This window comes from Chlamydotis macqueenii, chromosome 3 (genome assembly GCF_036417535.1).
Source record: "Chlamydotis macqueenii isolate bChlMac1 chromosome 3, bChlMac1.mat, whole genome shotgun sequence".
Classification (NCBI taxonomy): Eukaryota; Metazoa; Chordata; class Aves; order Otidiformes; family Otididae; genus Chlamydotis; species Chlamydotis macqueenii.
Genome location: NC_141558.1, coordinates 103,918,343 through 103,939,634, shown reverse-complemented (window position 1 = coordinate 103,939,634; position 21,292 = coordinate 103,918,343). Strand labels below are relative to the sequence as shown.

At 43.9% G+C, this 21,292-nt stretch overlaps 1 protein-coding gene across 2 annotated transcripts in view; it reads right to left on the bottom strand.

Moving 5' to 3' along the window:
* AGPAT4 (1-acylglycerol-3-phosphate O-acyltransferase 4) overlaps positions 1-18,328 on the bottom strand; it is a 79,912-nt gene extending 61,584 nt beyond the window's left edge. Inside the window, exons 1-2 of one of the 2 annotated variants that reach the window (XM_086744159.1) lie at positions 18,200-18,328; positions 2,058-2,290 (exon numbers count right to left, since the gene is read on the bottom strand). In XM_086744159.1, the coding sequence (XP_086600285.1) occupies positions 2,058-2,235 (178 nt within the window). In that variant the 5' untranslated portion in view covers positions 2,236-2,290; positions 18,200-18,328. Of the gene's footprint in view, positions 1-1,918; positions 2,027-2,057; positions 2,291-18,199 lie in introns of those variants that run through there. The other variant, XM_086744160.1, reaches the window with a different exon arrangement.
* Positions 18,329-21,292: the final 2,964 nt, after the last annotated feature.

Sequence of the window (21,292 nt, the reverse complement as noted above, 5' to 3'; positions counted from 1 at the left end):
ACTCAGATAAGGGTGACTCATATCGAATGCTAGCTTGCTCTGCTGTAAAGCTAAAATAACTGTCTTTAACCTAGAGATAGTTTGTTCCGAGCATGATTGGGCAAAAAATCTCAAAACATAACCTCTTTGCAGTGGCATTAACACTGAAGACTTGATCAGCAACACAGAGTTCAAAGCCATCTGCCCAACCAAGGGCAAGCATGCAATACTACTCGTTCTTACACAGTGACCAGACCACAGTATAGATGAAACTAGATTGAGGGCAGCTAAATGACTCAGTCTGGAGACTCTAGAGTAGCTGATGTCTCAGCACTAAGTAGTCAGAAGGAAGAATGGGGTAGAAGGCATTGCATGAAAAATATATAATATATAAATATATAATATGCTACAAGGCAAAAGCTAAAAACCTGGCTATTTTCATGCCACTGTTTGTACATACAAATGAATAGTGCTTGCAGACTCACTAGTTCAGGGATATACACACAGACAGCAAAAGTGATTTTTTTTTTTTATCAGGAATATCCTCTCTTTATTACAGAAATAATAAAACAGCACCCTCAATTTATTTGGGCCTGTACATGCTGGCCTGTACATGCTGATGCAAGCTTTGAAATTTAAGTCAAAAGGATGTTGAAAAAACCGCTTTCAATAGTTGCGCAGAGTCACTGATGAGAGATAAATAATCCCTAGTGGCCTCCAGTTTGAGGCATGTGGCAGATTTCTTCCTCAAGCAGTTCATTAGGAATACTAACAATGCTTTCCCTTTTCAGGTTCCTAGTAGCAGAACAGGTCACCTGAAGGAAACCATTTTGCTGCATTTCTGCAATATAATTCTTAAACACTGTTGGAGGGCTGTTTTCACTGGTTTGAAACTGTCCATAAATTACTTGCCATTAACAGTGACATCACACTTGAATAATCTTTAGGGACCCTCAAAAGCCATGCACTTTGCAGCAGCTTAATTTTTAGAAGGTGCTTCTTCATTTCAGAAAGGCCAAAGGAAATCTCTCCGGAAGGTGGGCACATTTAACTGCCCATTCCCAGCCACTGAACACAGGCACATTATCGTGTTTTTTTAACAGCTTCTACGGAGAATGGTCTCTGCTGTAAGTCCAGAGCAATTATGTGGAAGTCAGAAGTTGCACTGCAATAAATCAGTGCTGAAACTGCAGTCATAGCTCATAATCAGAGTGATATTTGCAAGAAAACTACACATGCTCTGATAATCCACTACTGACAGGTGGAAATTCTACCAACTTCCTACTAACAAAGAAGTTAATGAATGCAGGTCTCATTCATTCCACTGGAATTACTTGTTTAGTCAAGTGTTAGTGAATTGTCATGTCTCCCAGCAGTTACAAAGGTCCGGTGTTTCTACAAGTAATATCCTGAGTTTATGCTCCTGTCCCCCTGAGAAAATAAAAATAAGTGCAACTCCTACTTCTTTGAAATGCTTACAGGCTACCTGTTGTATTCTACATCATAACTCTATGCATATACTTAATACATATAGATGCAGCTTAAGGTCTGAAATGCCTATTCAAAGAAACAACAGCTTACAACTGGCTTAAGAAGCAAGCACATGGAATCAAATATTTTTCCTATTTTGACTGTTATTTCTCAGTCCTGAACAGTATTCACACATGAAACACTTAAACCAAGATCATAAACAAAACCGTGCATGCTAAACAGATTGAAAGCATTATTGGAAGTGACTTGTTAACACTGTAAGCCTACAGATAATGCATCTCAGCAAGATCAGTTATTATTTGGTCAGTATTTCTCATTTGGCTTAAAGGAACGTGATAGATGGCCAAATGAGAGCCATTCTTTCTTCAACATTCTGAGCCAAGCAAGTATCTCAATATAAAAGAGCAAAACATTTCATCAGAACAGGATATTTCAACAAAGTACACACCTCTTCACATAAATGCAAGTGCTGTAGGGAGCAGTAATGACCTTTATATAGGTTACTTTGAAATCTGTTTCAGAACTTTTCTCATAATTCCCTCAAGGAAAAATATGAAAATACTTTAAAACACAAAATGAAGTCTTACGGCTTGAAATGCAGTAAGCCAGCCTGCAGTTGATCCTCCTGAACAGTTGCTTGTTGATTGGCCAAAGTATAAGTGTAAAGAGTTGAATGAAGTTAACGATCAGTCCTGACACTATAAATATGTAGCAGATCAGAAGGTGGCAAATGAATTGAGACTTCAGAAAGCCAACGATGTCCATGATTTGCTGAGAAAGCAAGAGCGTACACCTTCAGACCCAAAGTTCAGAAGACAACCTGCAAAAGCAAACAGTATCAGCAGTTACAGAGTGCATTTATTTCTATAAACAGACTGTTAATACAGACTACCCATTTTACACTTAAATACACTAAAATTAAAATTAATTCTGTTGTAGAAAAAGGTCTGATGTCAATATTTGCAAAAGTAAGCATGGAAAGAGAATATCATATTTCTGAGTCAATTTACATTTGGCTTTGGAAACAAATTTTCACATTTCAGTCCTAATTCTGCAAAAAGCTATGAGCATATGACTCCACTCCATGGACTACCGTACTCCTCTATCAGGTCTTTATTGATAAAATATGAGCACAATAAGCCACTTATATTTTGACTTGATTTGTCTGTACTTCCTAAGACATATACTGTGGCCTCTGCCATCTTCAAGAGCAGCTCCAAAGTAAACACAAGCTTTAGAGCTTTATGTTAGAAGTCATGCTCTCCTCAACAAGCTATTCCAGTCACACTCCTCAACCAAGAGGTAGCAGCAGCTCCTTAATTATAGCTTTATTGGCTTGTTCTCTTGTCACATTCAAATATCAGTTGATTTTGACAAGAGAATAAAAGCTTGGCTATTCACAGTACACACAATTTGTTCAATTATTCCCTGACACTGTAATTCTGTCAGTTATAGTCCATAAGCCAGAAAGGAAACATCAATAACAGTAGTAATCCATGACCCAGCAGTGTTTCCAGGGAAAAAAAAATAAATAAAAAAAATAAACTCAACTCTTAGGTTACTTAAGAAATGTTTGTATAATTTTGGAAAGGACCAGTCCTACCTTTATCAGCTGAGCATTCAGAGGTAGTGTCCTCTGCCAAGTATTCTGGCCCACCAAATACTGTATTGACTGCCCCCCACCATCACTACCACCAATGCCAGACTCATTTCTTCGGAGAAAAAAATATGAAGACATGACCTCTCAGTAAACAAGGCCCTAGTATTTTGAATACAGTTAAGCAGGAGGTGCTGCCATCCTGTTCCCTTCCTACACTGTTTCTCCCTCTGAGGCGGAGGAGAGTTTGCCCAGGGAGGAAGCCCTGAGACGGTATTTCCCAGTGTGCCAGTCATAGGCAATAACAAAACGGCAGCCGTCAGCATCCCAGGGAATTAACTGATTAAAAAAAAAAAAAAATCTTTATGCCTATCCTTTTAGTTTATATGAGACCTCATTATGTGAGGCACTGAGTTCAGACCAGTGTCCCGAAACATGTGCTTTGCTGCCCTTGCTGACTATGCTGACCACAGCAAAGAGCACAGACAAGAACTGCTGCAAAGCCACAGGAAGGCATTTAGCCAGGTTTTCAACCGCAAGGAAGACGAAGAAAAATTTAAGAAAGAGAATCTGTATGGCTGTGCAATTTATATAAAGAATTTATGGCAGTCCCAAGCCTATTATTAGCAGACAGGGCGCCCTTTGTGTATCACAGACTCTGTTCCCTTTATCTTGCTGTGTTATTCAGTACCAAAGCAGGCACCATCCGTAGCTCAGAACGGCAGAACAGGCCTCTGTTCATTGTAGTAACTGCTGTCACAATACTTCCAAAAAGTTTTTTCCAGCTTTAACCAACCGTTCTATCAAAGACACATTTCTGAGGGTGGCAGAAAATTTATCAGCATGGGCTTTGAAAGGTAAGCAGGATGAGAAATGTTGTCTAGTGGGAACCATTGCAATGATCCATGCCCCCCATCATACACACTGAGGACAAACACTTAAAAAAAAAAAATCAAAACTGAGGTTTGCTTTATGTTTACAGTGAAAGATACAAGAATACAAGATTTCACTTCCCCGATTCAGACTACTGTACATCAAGTAGCAGTATTAGCTCACTTCTTTAAAACAGTCAGAATGGAATAAACAGGTTACATACAAGTGGCTGGTTTAAAAGATTGTGCAGCACCCAAAACTCTGATGATGGGGTTTATCCTACCATCTTTGGCTAAAACTGATAAAGTTTTTTTTTTGTGCTAGCTGGCCTGTTTAATTCTATCCCACAGAACCACTCTAATGTAATTTCCAGAGATCAGCAAGGGACTAGATAAAAAAAACACACCAATCCATATATAAAATAAGATTAAAGCACTGTCTACTTGCAGTGGAGACCTGAAAATTCTCTATTTGATATAATAACAGAAATCTACTGTAGTAAGCAGTTGATTGACAGACTTTGTGACAAGGAAGAATTTTTTTTTCATTGTAATAGTAGTCAAACTGCATTAAAATGTTATGTTTATGTGAATCACTTACTTCAAACAGAGTCTTTAAAACAAAACTTCACAGAACTAAAATAAACAAAGATGAGATCACCCTGACAAAACATAATTACTGCGTTACAGTTTTATGAAGCCACAACGGAATGTTTGAAAGTAATTTATTCCTTGCCTTCATACCTCAGTCATCACATTTCAGTTCTGTAGAGCTTCTAAAACGTATTTTAAAGGCAAACTAAATCTACTTAAGCAGTACCACTGAAATGCATCTAACCTAACTTGGTTGTAAAAGGAACAAGAAGTCAGAGTCAGTGCTAAAATTTTGCTTTACTGAAAAGAAGGGAGACTAGAGAGATTAATTTTATCAGCTGATTAAATGCAAGCTCTTTTCCCTAAAAAATTTGCAACCCAAACACTGTGTACATAGTGCTAGCTAAGTGTTCTGTTTCTCAGGCATAAGCTCATTCTTAGAAGATTTTTTTTTTAATATGATACTTTTTGGACTGTTTTCATTACCCAGACTCCAAGAAATACAGCTTATTCTTGGTACATGCAACAACAATAAAAAAGTAGAAATTTATTTTCAATAATCAATTCTGAGCTTAAAGAGGTCTAGAAGCTTGCTTTTAAGAGTTCATAGGAACTTCTTCCACTTGCTCTTTGTCTTACTGAAGTTCCTCATGGGCAACATCAACATAACACCAGTTAAAGCGATAAAGAATCAGGTCTTTAATTCTTAATCCATGATGCTGGTTTAATAAATTACACTGATTTCCTTACAGATAATGACTGAAAATTACAGCAATCTTTTGAAAACAAAAGGGCCAATCAATGCATTTTCTCAGAAGCTATTAAGATCGGAGAGCTGCCAAGAAACTCTCTTCTATCAAACACCCCTTAAAATGAATTAGGAGAAAATGGCCAGCCAGAGCATCAAAACCAGATAGGGACACTCTTTAATAACACTTTTGCTTTGGATATAAAACAAAAGACTCAAACCTCGAATGTCTGTCTAGGGAGCAAGTCAACAAGCATCTATTGATGTGACTAAGATCACAGGATTAGGTTTAAAAGCAAACAGCATGACTATTCAATTCTACCTCTTTTCCCACCAAGTTTCATTCTTCAGCAAGATCCACTGTTTTTTCTTCTTCAACTACTCTCAGCATTTCTTTCTGCTTAGAATAATTGACCAGGCAATGTTGTACCAGTGATAGGCACAGAATCATAGAATAGTTTGTGTTGGAAGGGACCTTTAAACATCAACTAGTCCAACCCTCCTGCAAGAAGCAGGGACATCTCCAACCAGATCAGGTTGCTCAGAGCCCCACCTCAGCCTGGCCTTGAATGTTTCCAGGGATGGGGCATCCACCACCTCTCTAGGCAACCTGTTCCAGTGTTCTACCACCCTCACCGTAAAAAATTCTTTCCTAATATCTGACCTAAATCTATCTCCCTCTATTTTGAAACCATTACCCCTCATCCTATCACAACAGGCCCTACTGAAGAGTTTCTCCCTATCTTTCCTATAAGCCCCCTTGACGTATTGGAAGACCGCTATAAGGTCTCCCCAGAGCCGCCTTTTCTCCAGGCTGAACAACCCCAACTCTCTCAGCCAGTCCTGATAGGAGAGATGCTCCAGCCCTCTGATTATCCACGTCCTTCTCATGTTGGGGGCTCCAGAGCTGGATGAAATACTCCAGGTGGGGTCTTATAAGAGCGGAATAGAGGGGTAGAATCACCTCTCTCAATCTGCTGGGCATGCTTCTTTTGGTGGAGCCCAGGATGCTGTTGGCTTTCTGGGCTGCAGGGGTGCATTGCCAGCTCATGTTAAGCTTCTTGTCCACCGACACTCCCAAGTCCTTCTCCTCAGGGCTGCTCTTGATCCATTCTCAACCCAGTTTATATTTGTGCTTGGGATTGCCCCAATCCACGTGAAGAACCTTGCACTTGGTCTGGTTAACTTCACGAGGTTCTCACAGGCTCACCTCTCCAGCCTGTCAAGGTCCCTCTGGACCTTGGTGAGCACCTCTCTTCTGTTAGAAGAGGCAAGGTGAACACCTCTATTCCGGCAGAGGCTGCGGGCAATTAACAATACTATTTTGTACTTCAAAGTGTGTAAGACTTTGAGACTGCAACTAGTGATCTCATAAAGAACACAACTGTTTGCACTTTTACAGAAAGCACAAGAATGTAGAAAAGAACTCGCTCACCTTGTCCACAGTTTATATAGTAAATAGAGTCCTTAGAGTATGGAAAGCAACATCGTACCTATCTAACAGCATCTGGACTAAGCTAATATTGTCAGTATTTACAAATAGATGAAAGACAGCACTACACCCAGTTATTTTCAGAACAGCACATTTCAAGCCTATGCAAAGGTTTTCACTTAAGTCTACTTTTTGATAAAGTCCTTAAATGCTTTGCAGCAAGTTAAGAACAACCAAGCATATGATGACGATGCCCATTCTTGCATTGTCTCCTCTAAACCAGATTATCAGATGGATGAGTTACACAGACCAAGACTACAAAAATACGCTCAGGTCAGATTACAGCAGTTTCAGTAGTGTCTCTAAGTGAATTTCAGTTGCCATCAAAGCAGCACAGATAGCAGCACTGTATTTCATAGCAGAGTAGCAGAGTCCATTTTGACAATACCTCTGTATATGATATATACATGCAAGGCAAGTCACAGGAAGCCCTTCTGCTCTTCTCTTTCTGTCAGTGAACATCAAAAGTTGGCAAAAGTGAGGTTGTGTCCATGCATGTATTTGCCTTCAAGGAGAATATATCTGTACATGCCACACACGCACAAAGAAAAAACCCCACCCCAAGTCTGGAGGAAGAATTACCCATCTATTTGGCTCATGCTTAATTAAGGTTTGAATCACTTCCCACCTGCCCCAAAGGCAACTACTAGAGCATTACCTCCTTCGTTGGGTTTATGCATCAAGGTTTTAGTAGTGGAGGGAGCTGCAGAGATGGCTTCTGTGAGAAGACACCAGGAGCTGCCCACAACATCAGACAGAGCCAGTTCCAGCCGGCTCCAGAAGGAACTCTCCACAGGCCAAAGCTGAATTAACCAGTGATGGTGGCAGCACCTCTGTGATAACACATTTAAGAAAGGGTAAAAAATGCTGCACAGCAGCTGTGAATGAGGAGTGAGAAAAACGTGAGAGAAACAGCCCTGCAGACACCAAGACCAGTGAAGAAGGCAGGGAAGGAGGTGCTCCAAACACCAGAGCAGATATTCTCTTGCAGCCCATGGTGAAGCAGGTTGTCCCCCTGCAGCCCATGGATGGGAGCCCACTCAGGAGCAGGCTTTCTGGCAGGAACTGCAGCCCATGGGTGACGCAGGCTGGAGCAGTCTGATCCTGAAGGACTGCACCCTGTAGGAGGGATCCCAGCAGGAGCAGGGGAACAGCGTGAGGAAGAAGGAGCAGCACAGAGGAACTCCTATGGACTGACTGCGACCCGTATTCCCCAGTGCCACTCATGGCGTGGTGGGGCAAGGGAGGCAGAAGAGTCAGGAGTCAAGTTGAGCCTGGGAAGAAGAAAGGGCTTGGGAGGAAGGTAGTTTTAGCCTTGTCTCTCTTTTCCACAGCCCCACTCTGTTATCAATTGGCAATAAATTAATCTTCCTCAAGTGGAGCTTGTTTTGCCCATGATGGTAACTGCTGAGCAATCTTCCTGTTCTTCTCTCAACCCATGAGTTTTTTCCATCTTATTTTCTTCCCCTGTCCTGCTGAGGAAGGGGAGGTGAGGGAGCAGTTTGATGTGCAGCCAGCAGCCAGCCAAAGCCAACACACCGCACCTCCTCAAAAAAAGTCCCAAATCAGAGAAGAACTGGAGCATATCTTAAGGCCTTCCCCCAAAGTTAAAGGAACTTAAGAATGTTTTTAGGTTTTCCTGAGAAGTTACGCATTCCTAAACTGCATGTTTTGTAACATGCACTGCTACAAAGGAAAGGTCAGTCAGTTTGGCTGCTTCAAAGGCTGAAGAATGAACACCATCTACCAGCAAGTTTTAGGATTTCCAATTTATAGACTTGCTATAAAACTGAGTTTTAATTTATTTTCTATTGAGCACAGAGATAATTAGCATAACAGAGTATAAACTGAAGAAATCAAAGTAACCCAGGAGTTTTTGAAAAGGTTACCATATAATAATGCTTTCCCCTCTCCCTTTTACATTTTCTTCCTGCTGTAATCTAATGTAGAGCAAGAGAGCTACGCAAACTCTGCATGCCTGCCAGGATGCACGTTCTCTATCTGTGTATGCATACTCTCTGATGGTAAAATTCATAGCACAGCTGCTGTTAGCTCCGACAGCCTCAGTGCTTGTCTCCTTACGACATGGAAAGGAAAGCGTTAATACAGCGAGGGAAAGGGGGGATGACAGCCTGCCAGAGGTATGCATAGTCACAGAAGGAGAGGCAAAGATGGAGAGCTGCTGCCCAAGTTTAGTGAGAAGCAGTTCAGTCTTGCTCCTTCTTCCAGAAGCATGAAATATTCAGGGAGGAGGGAGCCAAACAAGGAAGCCATAGGGAGCTGGGCTTAAACACAAGGCAATACAGAACTGCTGGAGGTGCAGTGTTGAGGGACTGTAGGACTTGATGCTGAGGGAGGCATTTATTTGAAGAGAGTAAACCCCTTGAAGTTAAGCACTTGTGTTCGAAGCTCCTGCAGAGATCCTCAAAAAATACACTGGGGAGAAGTACAGCAGTTCTCAGGTGCAGAACATCAAGTTCACAAAAAGAGCAGTGGAAGGTGAGTTGTTTCTTTCCAGCATGCCCAGTGTTGCTCTTCAACTGTTTCCCACCCAATTTCCTGTATTTTAATACACTTAATATATGTGTGTGTGTGTATATGTGTGTATATATATATATATATGTATTTCTCCAAAGCACAATTATTTGCCATTTGCTTGGGAAAAATAAAAGCAAGAGTTGCATTAAGATATTTAAAACCTGGAGGAATCTATCAGAGTTCAGCCCCAAAGTTCAGTTCTGGGGACTGCAGAGTCTGTTTCCTCTTTAACTTTATCTGGGTCCCTGAATCTAACAAGTTACTTGCACTGCCAACAAAGGCAACATAACAAAAACAAGTCAAATTTAGGGACTGAGCAAGGGAGTAGGACTAAATAGCAAACAAAAATTGACAAGAAAGTATGCTGAGAATCTAAGCAGGATGTGGGCTATGCTGTCGCACAAATATAAGCAACCTGGATAGTTCCTCAAGAATAAGTGGTATGAACAACAACAAACAGTCTAGGACAAGCAACTGAATCATTTGCCAATTTAATACTTGCTCTCACAGGCAACATAAAGTGCTTAGTCAAAGGTAACCAGGCCCGCACATTATCATCATCAGGCACCCTCCTCTATAAAAAACAAACCCCCCCAAAATTTGTTTCTATAAAGTCACTTCAGTGGATGAGCTGGCTTGCTGCAGAAGTACAGGTGGCTTATCAAATAACAGGATTTGACTATCTGCAACAAACTAAACCTTCTCAAACAAATATATGTATTTATATACGGATGCTTTTGTGTTTACTATACATGATTTTGCATACAGAACAGTCATGGACCATTTGAGGCAACTGTATGCTTGAGGTACAGAGATCAGAGTCTGTCTAGTTAAGCCATTGGCCTTCAACGCGTGGCCCGTGAGAAACCTCTCAATGGTGAGATCCACACCATCGCTCCAGTGCACAGGAAATCAATGCTTTAAAAACTACAGAGGCAGCAGGGACAGTGCAGCAGGACATTGCCACCTGCATCGTGGTATTTACCCAGCATCAAGGGCACACAGCACTATGGTTGATCACCTCTGCACTGGGCATTGCAGGAACAGATCCAACACAGGAGTAGCTACTGAGTTCTCCAGTGGTTATTACAAAAACATTTCTTTTAGATGAGCCTGAAGAAATGGAAGGAGAGAGGTAGACAAAGGATCATTTAGAAGCTGGTATAAAACCAGGGTTGGTTTTGGGGTTTGTGGGTTTTTTTGTTGTTTTTTGTTTGTTTGTTGAGGTTTGTTTGTTTGTTTGTGTTTTTTGGGTTTTTTTTTTTTTACAGATTGTACTGGGAGCCCAAGCAATCTCTTGATAAGAGATAATCTTTGGAAAGGTCTCTCCTATGAAGACTCATAGTTTATGCTTGCCAAACACTGATCACTCTCATCTTGTTTTAAAGAACCATAAATTATGTTCACAGCAACACAAAGGCTCAGTGCAAGGTACAGGAACCACCTATACTCTCAACAGATGAAATATTCCCCTTGCATCCAAAACAGCTTTAGGCATGAGGCAACAAGGAAACATGGATCACGTGCTTAGTTTAAAGTTTTAAATATTTAATCCCCTTTTTCTTACCTACAATGAGTTAATTACAAAGTTAGACTAGAGAAGTATCGGGTCCTAACTCCAGTTCTGCAACAGACAGCTTTCCACACCACTAACACACATAAGCAGTTGCATCCAGGCAGAGAAGTTTCACATCCACTCAGCAGACTCAGTAGCATGAGCAAGTCCATTTCTATATGCAAGATCAAACCCTTTATGGATAGGATTGAAAACAGTGTGGATTTTTGTAAATTCCTTCATGGATTTATCCACTCAACTTCATATGAAAAGCTCCAGCCATTCAGAAGATGTTAGTGAAGTAACCCTGGCAAGATCTGTCTTGTTGCTCCTGTCTTACACAGGGCGAACTCTTAACACTGTTAGAGAGCTTGCGATGGACACGTGTCAAATCCCTGGCAGAGCCAACTCCAGAACCATGATCCTGAACTCCAGCTTTCAACATAAACCAGGACTTTTCATCCTCCTTTCTTTGCCTTCTTACCCATGCTCAAGTTTCCCTTGCGACAGCTTCTGACAGGCCATGTACAAAGAGCAGAGAGGGAAGGGACACATCCCACAAGGACCTTCAGATGATGCAACAGGTGTAAGCGCAGGACATGGTTCAAACCAGGATGTGTGTGCTGATCTAATGAAATCTACTTTCCCTTCCTTTCTCCATTCCTCAAGAAATTAAAACTAAGCATTCAGCAGCTTGGATGGCTCTGTACTATAAACTAGAAGTTACAACTTTAGTACTAAGCCAAGAGTATTGTGTGCATGTGCACACTAACGTACATCTCATTATTCGTACCCAAGAAGGAATTAAAGGCATTCCTACGTGCTTCAAGGACAACAATCAGAAAATAAAAGTCATCAGCACTGGGAAAAGTATAATCTTCCTCAGTACGCTCCCATAACATGGCCTCTTTATATTTTCTGGAATTGTGATTTACATTTTAGTAATTCTGGGCAGCCTCTTCAAGCCTTTTCCTAGAACTCTAATTCCTAACTTGTGTGGCTTTGTTTTTCATTCAAGAAAGTCAGAAAAATGCAACTAATGAACAACACAGGATTTGTGGCAGCAAAAATCTTGAAAAAGATCCGGGAAGTGGCAGATATAGGGGATAAATCACTGAGCTCATAAAAACACCATGGTGGCAGTACTGCTGGTTTACAAGTGAGGCTTCCACCACCAGCCTGCGGGCTGGTAACAGATTTTCTATTGTCCCTGAAAAAACAATATAAATACTTTTAACACAGTGTCTCTCTCCAAGCTGCTGTGTGGCCTGCTAGAGACAACCATGTTCTCCCACTTGGTAGATCTGAGCCCTGCTAACAAAGCTGCCACAGATGCCGCGGGGACATAGGACAGTTCGGATCCTCCATGCTTCCAAATCACAAGGATATGAGGGAACAGTGCTGACCTTATCTGTGAGGGGATCCAAAAGCTTCCAGAAAAAAATCTCAGGATGTTGTTAACACTGCTGGAAATGAAAAGTGCCATCCACCTCATTACAACTCCAAGTGAGCTGTTAGGTTTTTTTCATCTTCTACAACAGCAGACTGCCTCCTTCAGCTAAGCCATTTGCATATTTTTAATTAATATGAAATAACATTCATTAGTATGCTCTTTGAATACTAAGGAAATGTTAAACAGAAAAAGATTTGCAAGATTTTTTTTTTTCAGACTTCCAAGCATTAATTTAATTTGGCTGTATTCTATCATATGACTCTGAAGAGTACAAAGCAGCTGAATTTCTCCTTCTTGAAAATCACATCCCAAAATTGGAAATGACAATGCATACCCAAGATGTAGCCAGATCAAGACAGGGACACACAAGGTATTAATATTTATTCATTAAGTATTTTTTTAATGCTTCTTTCTGTAGAAAATAGTTTCACTGAAGAAAGAAGGTGGCAGGGAAGCTTCCTGAGTTGTTATTCAAAGAAAATCAACTCCTGCCCTAAAGAGGTAACACCCAATTCTTAGAAAAACATGTGTCTTACAGACAGCTGAGATGTGGTTGGCACAGTTCCAAAAAATGAGATGCCGGCTTCAGTGAAAGACTCAGCTGCACCCACACACAAAACAATCAGACATCCAGATGCCACCTAAAAATCCAAATAAACATGGTGACTGCTTTACCAACACTTCAGCTGTACTATCCCACATCAGTTTTCACTCACCTCTGCTTCTAAGACAGGAGCATTCAGAACTGCTTTGCTACACCACAAACTCAGAATACTTTCAGCCTCCTCATTCTCCCCAGTCATCAGTCCCTTAACAGTCTGATTTAATTTGAGAACTTCAGAGAATAAAAGAGAACTTCAGAGAGTAAAAGCCTTTATCACAGGTACCGGATTTATCAAATCCGGAAGGTTTCATTTTGGACCTGATTCAAATCCTGTTGAAGCCAAAAGAAATCTCTCAACAAGCTCCAATAGTCCTTGTTGTTTGGAAAACATTATCCCTCAAAACCAGCCAAATGTGATATAAGCAATCAATGAAGTTGTATGCTCAGGACCTAAAGCCCAGGCTAGTCAAAACTACTTTAAACTTCCACCAAAATCATTCAGAGAGAGTGGCTGGTCCAACAGCATTTACCTTCCTGGATGGCAAGTGTGCAGATGTTACAGTTCCTAAACATGCTGGTAAGAATCCAGTAACATTTTCATAAATTTAGCACTAAACTAAGCATCAGGTACATCAACACCTACCTGGATTTCCTACATCACTGCACAACTTCAGGTGCCTAAATCCTTTTAGAAGTCTGCCTTTGAGCATTTGTCCTGCTAACTTTAAGTAAATTTGAGAGAGTTTTACAAGGCTTAAGTTCAGAATGAAGCTTTTCTGTCTTCATCTTGGGTGAAATGCCATATTTATGCACACTCTCAGAGGAACAGGCGTAGGCATGTAAAAAGCAGACAGTGACACAGTGAAGAGTCAGTGAACTTGGAAACAGCACTTTCCTAGTTATCCTTCTGCTTAATGACAACCTTATTGCACCTCTACCACTATTGGGCAACAGGAACGGACAGTTTCTTTCCATTACTTTGATCCTCTAGATAATTGTTTTACATTTGTTGGTTACGGAAAGATGGTTTCACTTACGTCTACCATCTGCGCATTTGGCACCACTGATGTTACTGTATTGTTTTACAGTTATTTTCACTAATACCAGATCAAGGGGGAAACAAAAGTAAATGTCTGTGCAAGTTTCAGCACTGTCTAAACATATCCTCAGAACCATAAAATAAACTAAAGCCTTGTTAACCCCCGACAAACCAGCTGTGACTTGAAGAGTGAAAACCTCATAAATTACTCAAGTGCAGGTGTAGGCTGCTGCAGACAGAATGCTTCCAGAAGTGCAAAGCAGCGTCTGTAGTAATGGTATTTTCCAAAGCGATGAAAAACATGGTAAGAAGAGGCAAACTACGATGTGTGAAGACAGAGATAATATGGGGAGAGAGAGAAGCAGGACAAAGTTTAACTTTCACACAGTAGTTGTCACGTGACATGGATTAAAAACCATGTGCCATTTCTACACACAGAGTTCCCCCAAATATGTTCTTTCCCTGTCTTTAACAGCAGGTTTTAAGTCAGGTCTTCCCCCTTTTCTAACAGGTGAAAAAACTTGCATAATTTGACAACTGAATCTGCACAGGCAAACCTTTTCATTCATTCCTGCTGGGAAAATGTGATTGAAATTTAACTTGGTCAGATTAAAAGGAAATCTGGTGCAGGTCAAATTTTTCAGATGTTAATAAACAGTCACACGTGCCCGTGAAATCAGCGTGCTTGTCTCCACCTGCAGCTCCTACCCTTCTCGCAAGTAAACTCTCTCTCGGTGACCTCTACCTCCGTCTTCTTTCCAGCCTAGAACTGGTTAATTGTCTTTCCCTGTTCCTGTTATTTATGCTACAGCAGAAACCTCAAGCGAGGTCAGCCCTTCTGCGAGCAGCAGAAAATTACTTCAGTGTTAAGCTCTTTGTGGCAGAATATAGCAAGACAGACAGAAGGGCTGAAGGTGAAAACGGAGGCTTTAAGCTCAAAATGAAGAGCAGACCACAAGCAGGACCACAACCCAGCACCTCCCAGCTGTGGAATCACTACAGCTGTTAGGCTGCTCTACCCAGTTCCTAACACACTTTCCAGGAAATCCATTACAGCCATCATCTTTTTCTCACGTTACCAAAGAGGAGTTTCCACAGCATCTTCATCCTTGCCACAACACACTGTTATTCTCATTCATTTCCATTTCCTCTTTCCCTGACCTTACTCCAACCCCAGCACATCTCCAGTCCGAGGTACTGGAGGAGTGTTCTGGTTTTATTTAGTGAGGGGGGTGCTACAGTGGTAGCTTCTGTAAGAAGTTCTTCCCCTTTGTTCAGCGGACTGCGTAGTCCGGTCCCGATCAGGGCTAAACTACGGTAAGGAGGATGAGGAAAAGCAGGAAAACGAAGTGAGTCAGCAGTTTCTGAGCAGCACACAAGCATTAGTCAGAGGTGATCAGGGTACTCGCCACACAGTCAGATGTGAATGAGCTTAAGCCGGCCAAACAACGGACTGGTGGGCAAACTTTCCCAAACGCCTGAAACTGAATCACTGAGGAAAGCCACGCCACAGACAAAGCGCTTGGGGAAAAAACACGTACTCACCTGCCGCGTACCAGTGCTGAAATGCAACAAAGCATACAGGGTACTGCTCGCAGTCCCATTTCTAGTTTCCTTACAAAAAAAAAAAAGCCCACTGCATTCAGTACAGCTGCATCAAATGCACCGGAGAAGACAGTTGCTTGACTCATATAATGTTTTCTGTTATGAGGGAGGCCCACAGCTGCAAAAGCTTTCACTGACACACACACACAGAGTGCACCACGATGCGTTGCTGCCCTCTCTTTCATCTGCTGCCTTATCAGGATGTACAACATTCTTCTACATCACACAGTGAACATTTGACTCCTTAAAATTTAAGGCCAAATTACAAGTTCTAAGGGCCATATCGGCACGCTTGCAACAAGAAGAATATCTTGCTAACCTCAGCACAGCTGTGCCAGTGTCATCCTGTGTTGAAAAGATTTCAAGGGGCATTATTGCCAGCCTTCACCTTCCAGTAACAAAATCAGGGTATAGCACAGAAACAATAAACCACCTCTTTTCAGCAAGACAGAGCATAATCATAGGTTCTCTTGCAGGTGATGGATGAGGATCCTTTCTCCTACAGAGCTCTTCTCTGTTATGGTACAGTAAACTGTAAAGCATGTACAACCGTCACTCCAGGAAAGCACACCTCACTCCAGAGATGATGAGTACTGCTTCAGTGCCTGTGGATTCTGGCTGGACAGAGCAAGACTTGCTAAAAAAAACAACCTCCCCACCAAACTGACACCTATTTGGTTTCAAGAAACACAGTTAATTACTGTGCTCTGGGCACAGAGTTCTCTGTTCTGTGACTCTGGGCAAGCGCTGACCTCTCTGTGCAGTTTCTCCACTCACTAAAATCTAGTATTGAAGTGCTTGCCAACAACACAACCAAACTTTGCTTAAGAGCAACCTTTATCCATCAGTAGCTTACAATGCTTTCTCTGTTTGTTGCAGGCTTTCCAAGATTCTTCCACATGAATCCTCACCCTCTGTCTTCCATAAAACACAGTTAAAGTTTCATTTTTAGATACGGCTTATTCAGGCATTGTTATGTAAAACTTTAAAAGGAAAGAGCAAAGCTATGTCTAAGATTTACACAAATTCCTAAAATGAATCAAAACGTATTGTAATCCATAATATTTGGTAAAACACAGCATTAAATCAAATATAAGCAGCTAGAGAAAGCTGTCTGTCAGTAACCGACAGCAAACATTCACAGCACATAGTCTATTCCCATGATCCATGCAGTCAGTCTTTATACAGAAGTAGTCCTGGCACACTATAAATACATCTCTGCACGTTTACAGTAATCTTACCATTCACATGAGAAGTTAGAGAAGAAAGGCGGCCACAAATTTCAGCTAAAGTTGTTCTGCGATAGCTTCTCTACTCCACCAGCTTTTAATCCTTTTGCAACTCACCCTTAGTGTGAAGCAATTACCAGTATAAGCTGAGGCTACAGTTGCCCAGTACAACTTCCTGGGCTGGACACATCACTATTTTTAAAGAAATGCTTGAGGGATTTTTTTTTTTTTTGAGAGTTTCTTGCACCCTTCCACATCTTGTACTTTCAGTTTTCATGTAGCAGCAAGGTTGCTCTCTCCCCCACAAGCACCTGCACAAGGTACCTCATCCCGTGCTGTTTGCTCACGGTCCTGAAACGCAGCTCTCGGAACTGTGTAACAAAGATAAAGGCCTAAAGTCTCCCTGTGACACTGTTCAAACAGACTCTTTTCCCGGTTGCCTTCTCGGCCACGCGAGTGAGCGCTCACTTGTTGAAATAAATGCTACAAAGGATTACTTCTTAGTTAAACAACACACCTCCCTCCTCGGAGTTTTCCCTGCACCGCATGATATCAGCCGACACACCTTGAGCCAGTTCGTAGCCATCATTTAATTCGGCTTAAAGACCTTTACGAAGAGGCACAGGCAGATGACAGAGCTCCTGCCACGCGTGAACACATCACGAGGGAGGCATCTCCACCCTCCCGCCTAACCACCGCTCGCGCTGCCGCCTCAGCTCACGGCACCCGTAGGTCTCACGCCAAAACCCAGCCACAGCCACCCGCGGACGTCCCCTCCGAATCCCACTCGCGATGTGGGGGCACGCTATGCGCCACACCCCACCCCCCCACCTCCCACCATGGAGAAGCGCCTTCGGGGAGGAGGCAGCAAACCACCCGTTTCCACGGCAACCGCCCTACCCCCCCCCCCCCCCCTGCCGCTGCCAGAGGGGAAAGACCGAAAGTGGAAGGGACCGGAGCCGCCGCCCGGCCCGGCCGGCGATGGATGCAGGGGGGGGCCCAGCGGGGCAAGGCCGCCGCAGCTCTGCCGTTTCCACGGAAACCCCGGCGCCGGCCGCGGTCGCCACACAAAGGGGGCCCACGGGCGGCAGGAAAATTCTCGGCGGCCACGGGAGAAACGGCGCGACGGCGGCAGCGGGGAGAGATCCGGCCCGGCGGCGAATAAATCAGGGAACTTCGGTCCGCAGCCCGCCTCCCGCCCCGCCTCGCTCGCACACCCCGACCCCTCGCCTCGCTGCTACGGCGGGGGCGGCGGTTTTCGGGGAGGGGGCTGGGGTGGGTCTGGTTTTTGGGGCTGGGTTTTTTTGGGTTTTTTTTTTTTTCGGAATGGGGCACCACGCCGGCTGGAGAAGGGCGGCCCCACACCTGAGGAGCTCGCGGGCCGCCAAGGGAGGAGCACGTACCTGGCGCCGCCGGGCCTTGGCACGCCTGCCGCGCTGAGCCGCCGGGAGCGGGCGGGCGGCGGCAGCCGGGCCCCACCGACTGCCACCACTTTGCACGCGCCGGCAGGCGGCCGGCTCGGGCGGGGCCGCCAGGCTCCACCCGCCGGGCGGCTCCGGGAAGAAAAGGGCGCCCCTCGCCTTCCCTCCCCCCCCCCCCCCCCCCCACGCCCCGCCGCCATGTCACTTCCTCCCGGGGCGGCGGGAAGGGGCGACCCCTCCCCGTACCGGCTTCCACTGCCCCTCGGGGCACCGCCCGACGGAGGTCGGAGCGGGCGGGGGTTCCGTGGCGGCACCGCCGCGCTGCCGAGGAGTGCGGGAAGGGCGGCCCGTTATCCTCCGCTCGGCATCCCTTGCGGGGGTAAAGCCGGAGGGGGCAGGCCGGGCTGTGCCCGCACGGCGGCCCTCCCGGAGGGCAGGCCGGCAGCCGGGTGAAAGGCACCTGTGAGCGTCTGCCGGTCGGGGTGGGAATCGGGGAGCGGAATACCGACTCCGCGACCCGGGTACTGTGGAATATTAACTATATATATATATATATATATATAAATAAACGCAGATGGCAGTCATCCAAGCACCGAGTACCCTGACACATGATATTCACTGTCTGTGAAAACACGACCTGCCAGGCTCTGTCTGTGGAGTAGAAAGCAGCTTCCTTGAATAGAGAACAGCGAAAACTGAGGCTACTGGACACCCCAAAGCACTGGGGGTGATAACGCCCAGGATGACCTGCAGCTGGGACCACCCCACCAGCTCCGCAGGGTGTGCATGGCGTCGGGCCACGGGAGGCCAGGATGAGCTGGATGGAGCAGAGCCAAGCCCTGCTATGGTCCTGGTCCCTAGCAGCCATATAGCATTACTATTTACTCTCAATGTAAATTATTTTCATTTTTTTTAAACAGTACTTGAACAAACACTGAACTATGGAAGTTGTACTATACATTAAACAGGGGCAGAAGGAGGACATGAGCAAGACTTGCCAGACTAGACACTAGAGAACATTCATCCATGAGCAGAGGAAAGTGTCCTGACTAAAATACCACATTTAGGAAGAACAGGAAGCTACAGCCCTCAGGGAGCAGCATGAACAAGGCTGCTGCTCAAGGGAGGACTGGCCAAGGGTGACCACAGCACAGGCAGTACCCTCACCAGCAAGAGCATTGCCCCACGACACCTGAACAGAGCAGCCACTGCACAGGGTCCATCCACAGTCCTAGACAAGAGGAAGCAAGGAGTCAAGTGCAGAGAATCCAGTCAGGAGCAGGAGGAGGTAGGGCCACCACACGGATCCATCCAGGAAACAAGCCAGGAGACCAAAGTGAAGACACATCCATCTACTAGAGAGCTCAAGCAGGGACTGAGAGCCCAGACCTGGGCTTAAATGGAGCCCTGGTCGGTGGGCTGAGTGTGCGGGTGAGGGCCCCAGGTGAGGCTGGTCAGGGCTGTTGAGACCTAGTGGTGCCATTCAGGCCCTGACAGATTCCTGCTAGGAAGGGGGGTGGTGGTGTACTGTTCAGGAGGTCAAAAGTTGGCAATCTTCCTCCCATTTGGTTACGAAGGAGTTGAATCCAGCTCACTGAAATTCTCAGGCTAATGGTCTAACTGCTGGACTGTTACAAAGAGGAGACTGGTGAAGGGTATTTCTGCAGCCATGCTTTAGAAGACTGACCCTGTGGCAGCCTTTTTTAAAAAAAGAGATTCTTTCAGGCAGAGGGAAAAGACTTAAAATCCCTGAATGAGGTACTTAATTCTGGAGAGTGACTGGGTTTGTAGCACAGCTATGTCCTAAGCATCCCCTACTAGCTACTTTAAGCAGCTTTGTGTACTACATGTACAGTTTTTGGGATATTATTGCAAGGCATTTCACTCAGGGTCTAGGTGTTATCCTGAGAGCCAACGGTCCAAAAGTCAGGCACCCTGATGCTGAGTGTGGTAGTACCCAAACCCCTTTTACTTTTATGGCCTTGAGACCAAACTCTCTGCAGCTGGTTTTCTGTATGTTCCTCATTTTTTGGGAAGCCACAATAAAAATCTGGCTTCTTGCTTTCATTAGTGTTAAGCTGCGGATGAATATAACAGTATTTATGGATGCTTTACACCTGAGAAAACTCTCCAGTGGAGAGATAAATCCTAGATTTGCTGCAGTACATCTGTTTCTCAACAGTCTAACAAGGAAAATGTGAATAATAAAACCTTCTTATTTAAATTGGAGTTTAAAAGGTAAATGTATTAAGCTTATGAAACTGTTAGATACCATGGTAAAGACTGAGACTGGAAAGCCTACAGCAAAAAGAAATACCTCTGTATTAACAGCAAAGTTTGTAAGGTCCTCACTGTGTATTTTTTTAGGTACTATGAACAAGAAGGATAAAAAGGAATCAGATTATCTTCCTCTTTCCTTGAGCTCTACCCTCCAGAGCACCGAACAGAGTATATTAAGATTTGTACAGCTAATTAAAAAAAAAAAAAAGAAACCACCATATGGCCAAGGGCAGCTAAATTAAGTTTCTTCAGGTCTCAACTTTGGCATTTCCTTATTCTAAGTGCCTGAGTTTGCAACCTCAGTGAAGTTCTTTCCTTGTTGCTTGTGGGCATGCAAATACCTTATTTTAATCGGGCAAGACTCAAGAGTTGAGTCGGCAACGTACACCAGGCGATGAGTCCTCCCAACTATCCAAGTGCCGTTTCTCACTGTGCGTGAAATGGGTGACTTTCAGTGAGTTTCCCTGTAAGAAAACAAAACAAACCAGCAACAACAACAATGAAAAACCCTCAAATCAAAATAACCCCAGACTCCTGCCAGGCAAAGCACACACTCCAATCAGTAAGCAAACCCGGTAACTCTCATGACTGAAATTAACTGCTTGGTGGTTCTGACAGCTGAACCCCAACCTTGCTCGCCACATGCATTTCTAAGTTCCTTATGAATTCAATTTCACAAATTTAATTGCAGGCAAAAGCTTCTCTGCTCTCAAAAGTTCTGCGGTTCTCGCTATGCCAGTGTAGAGAAAGAGGCAGCACCCACAGCGTTGATGCTGCTAGACTGACAGGGTGGAT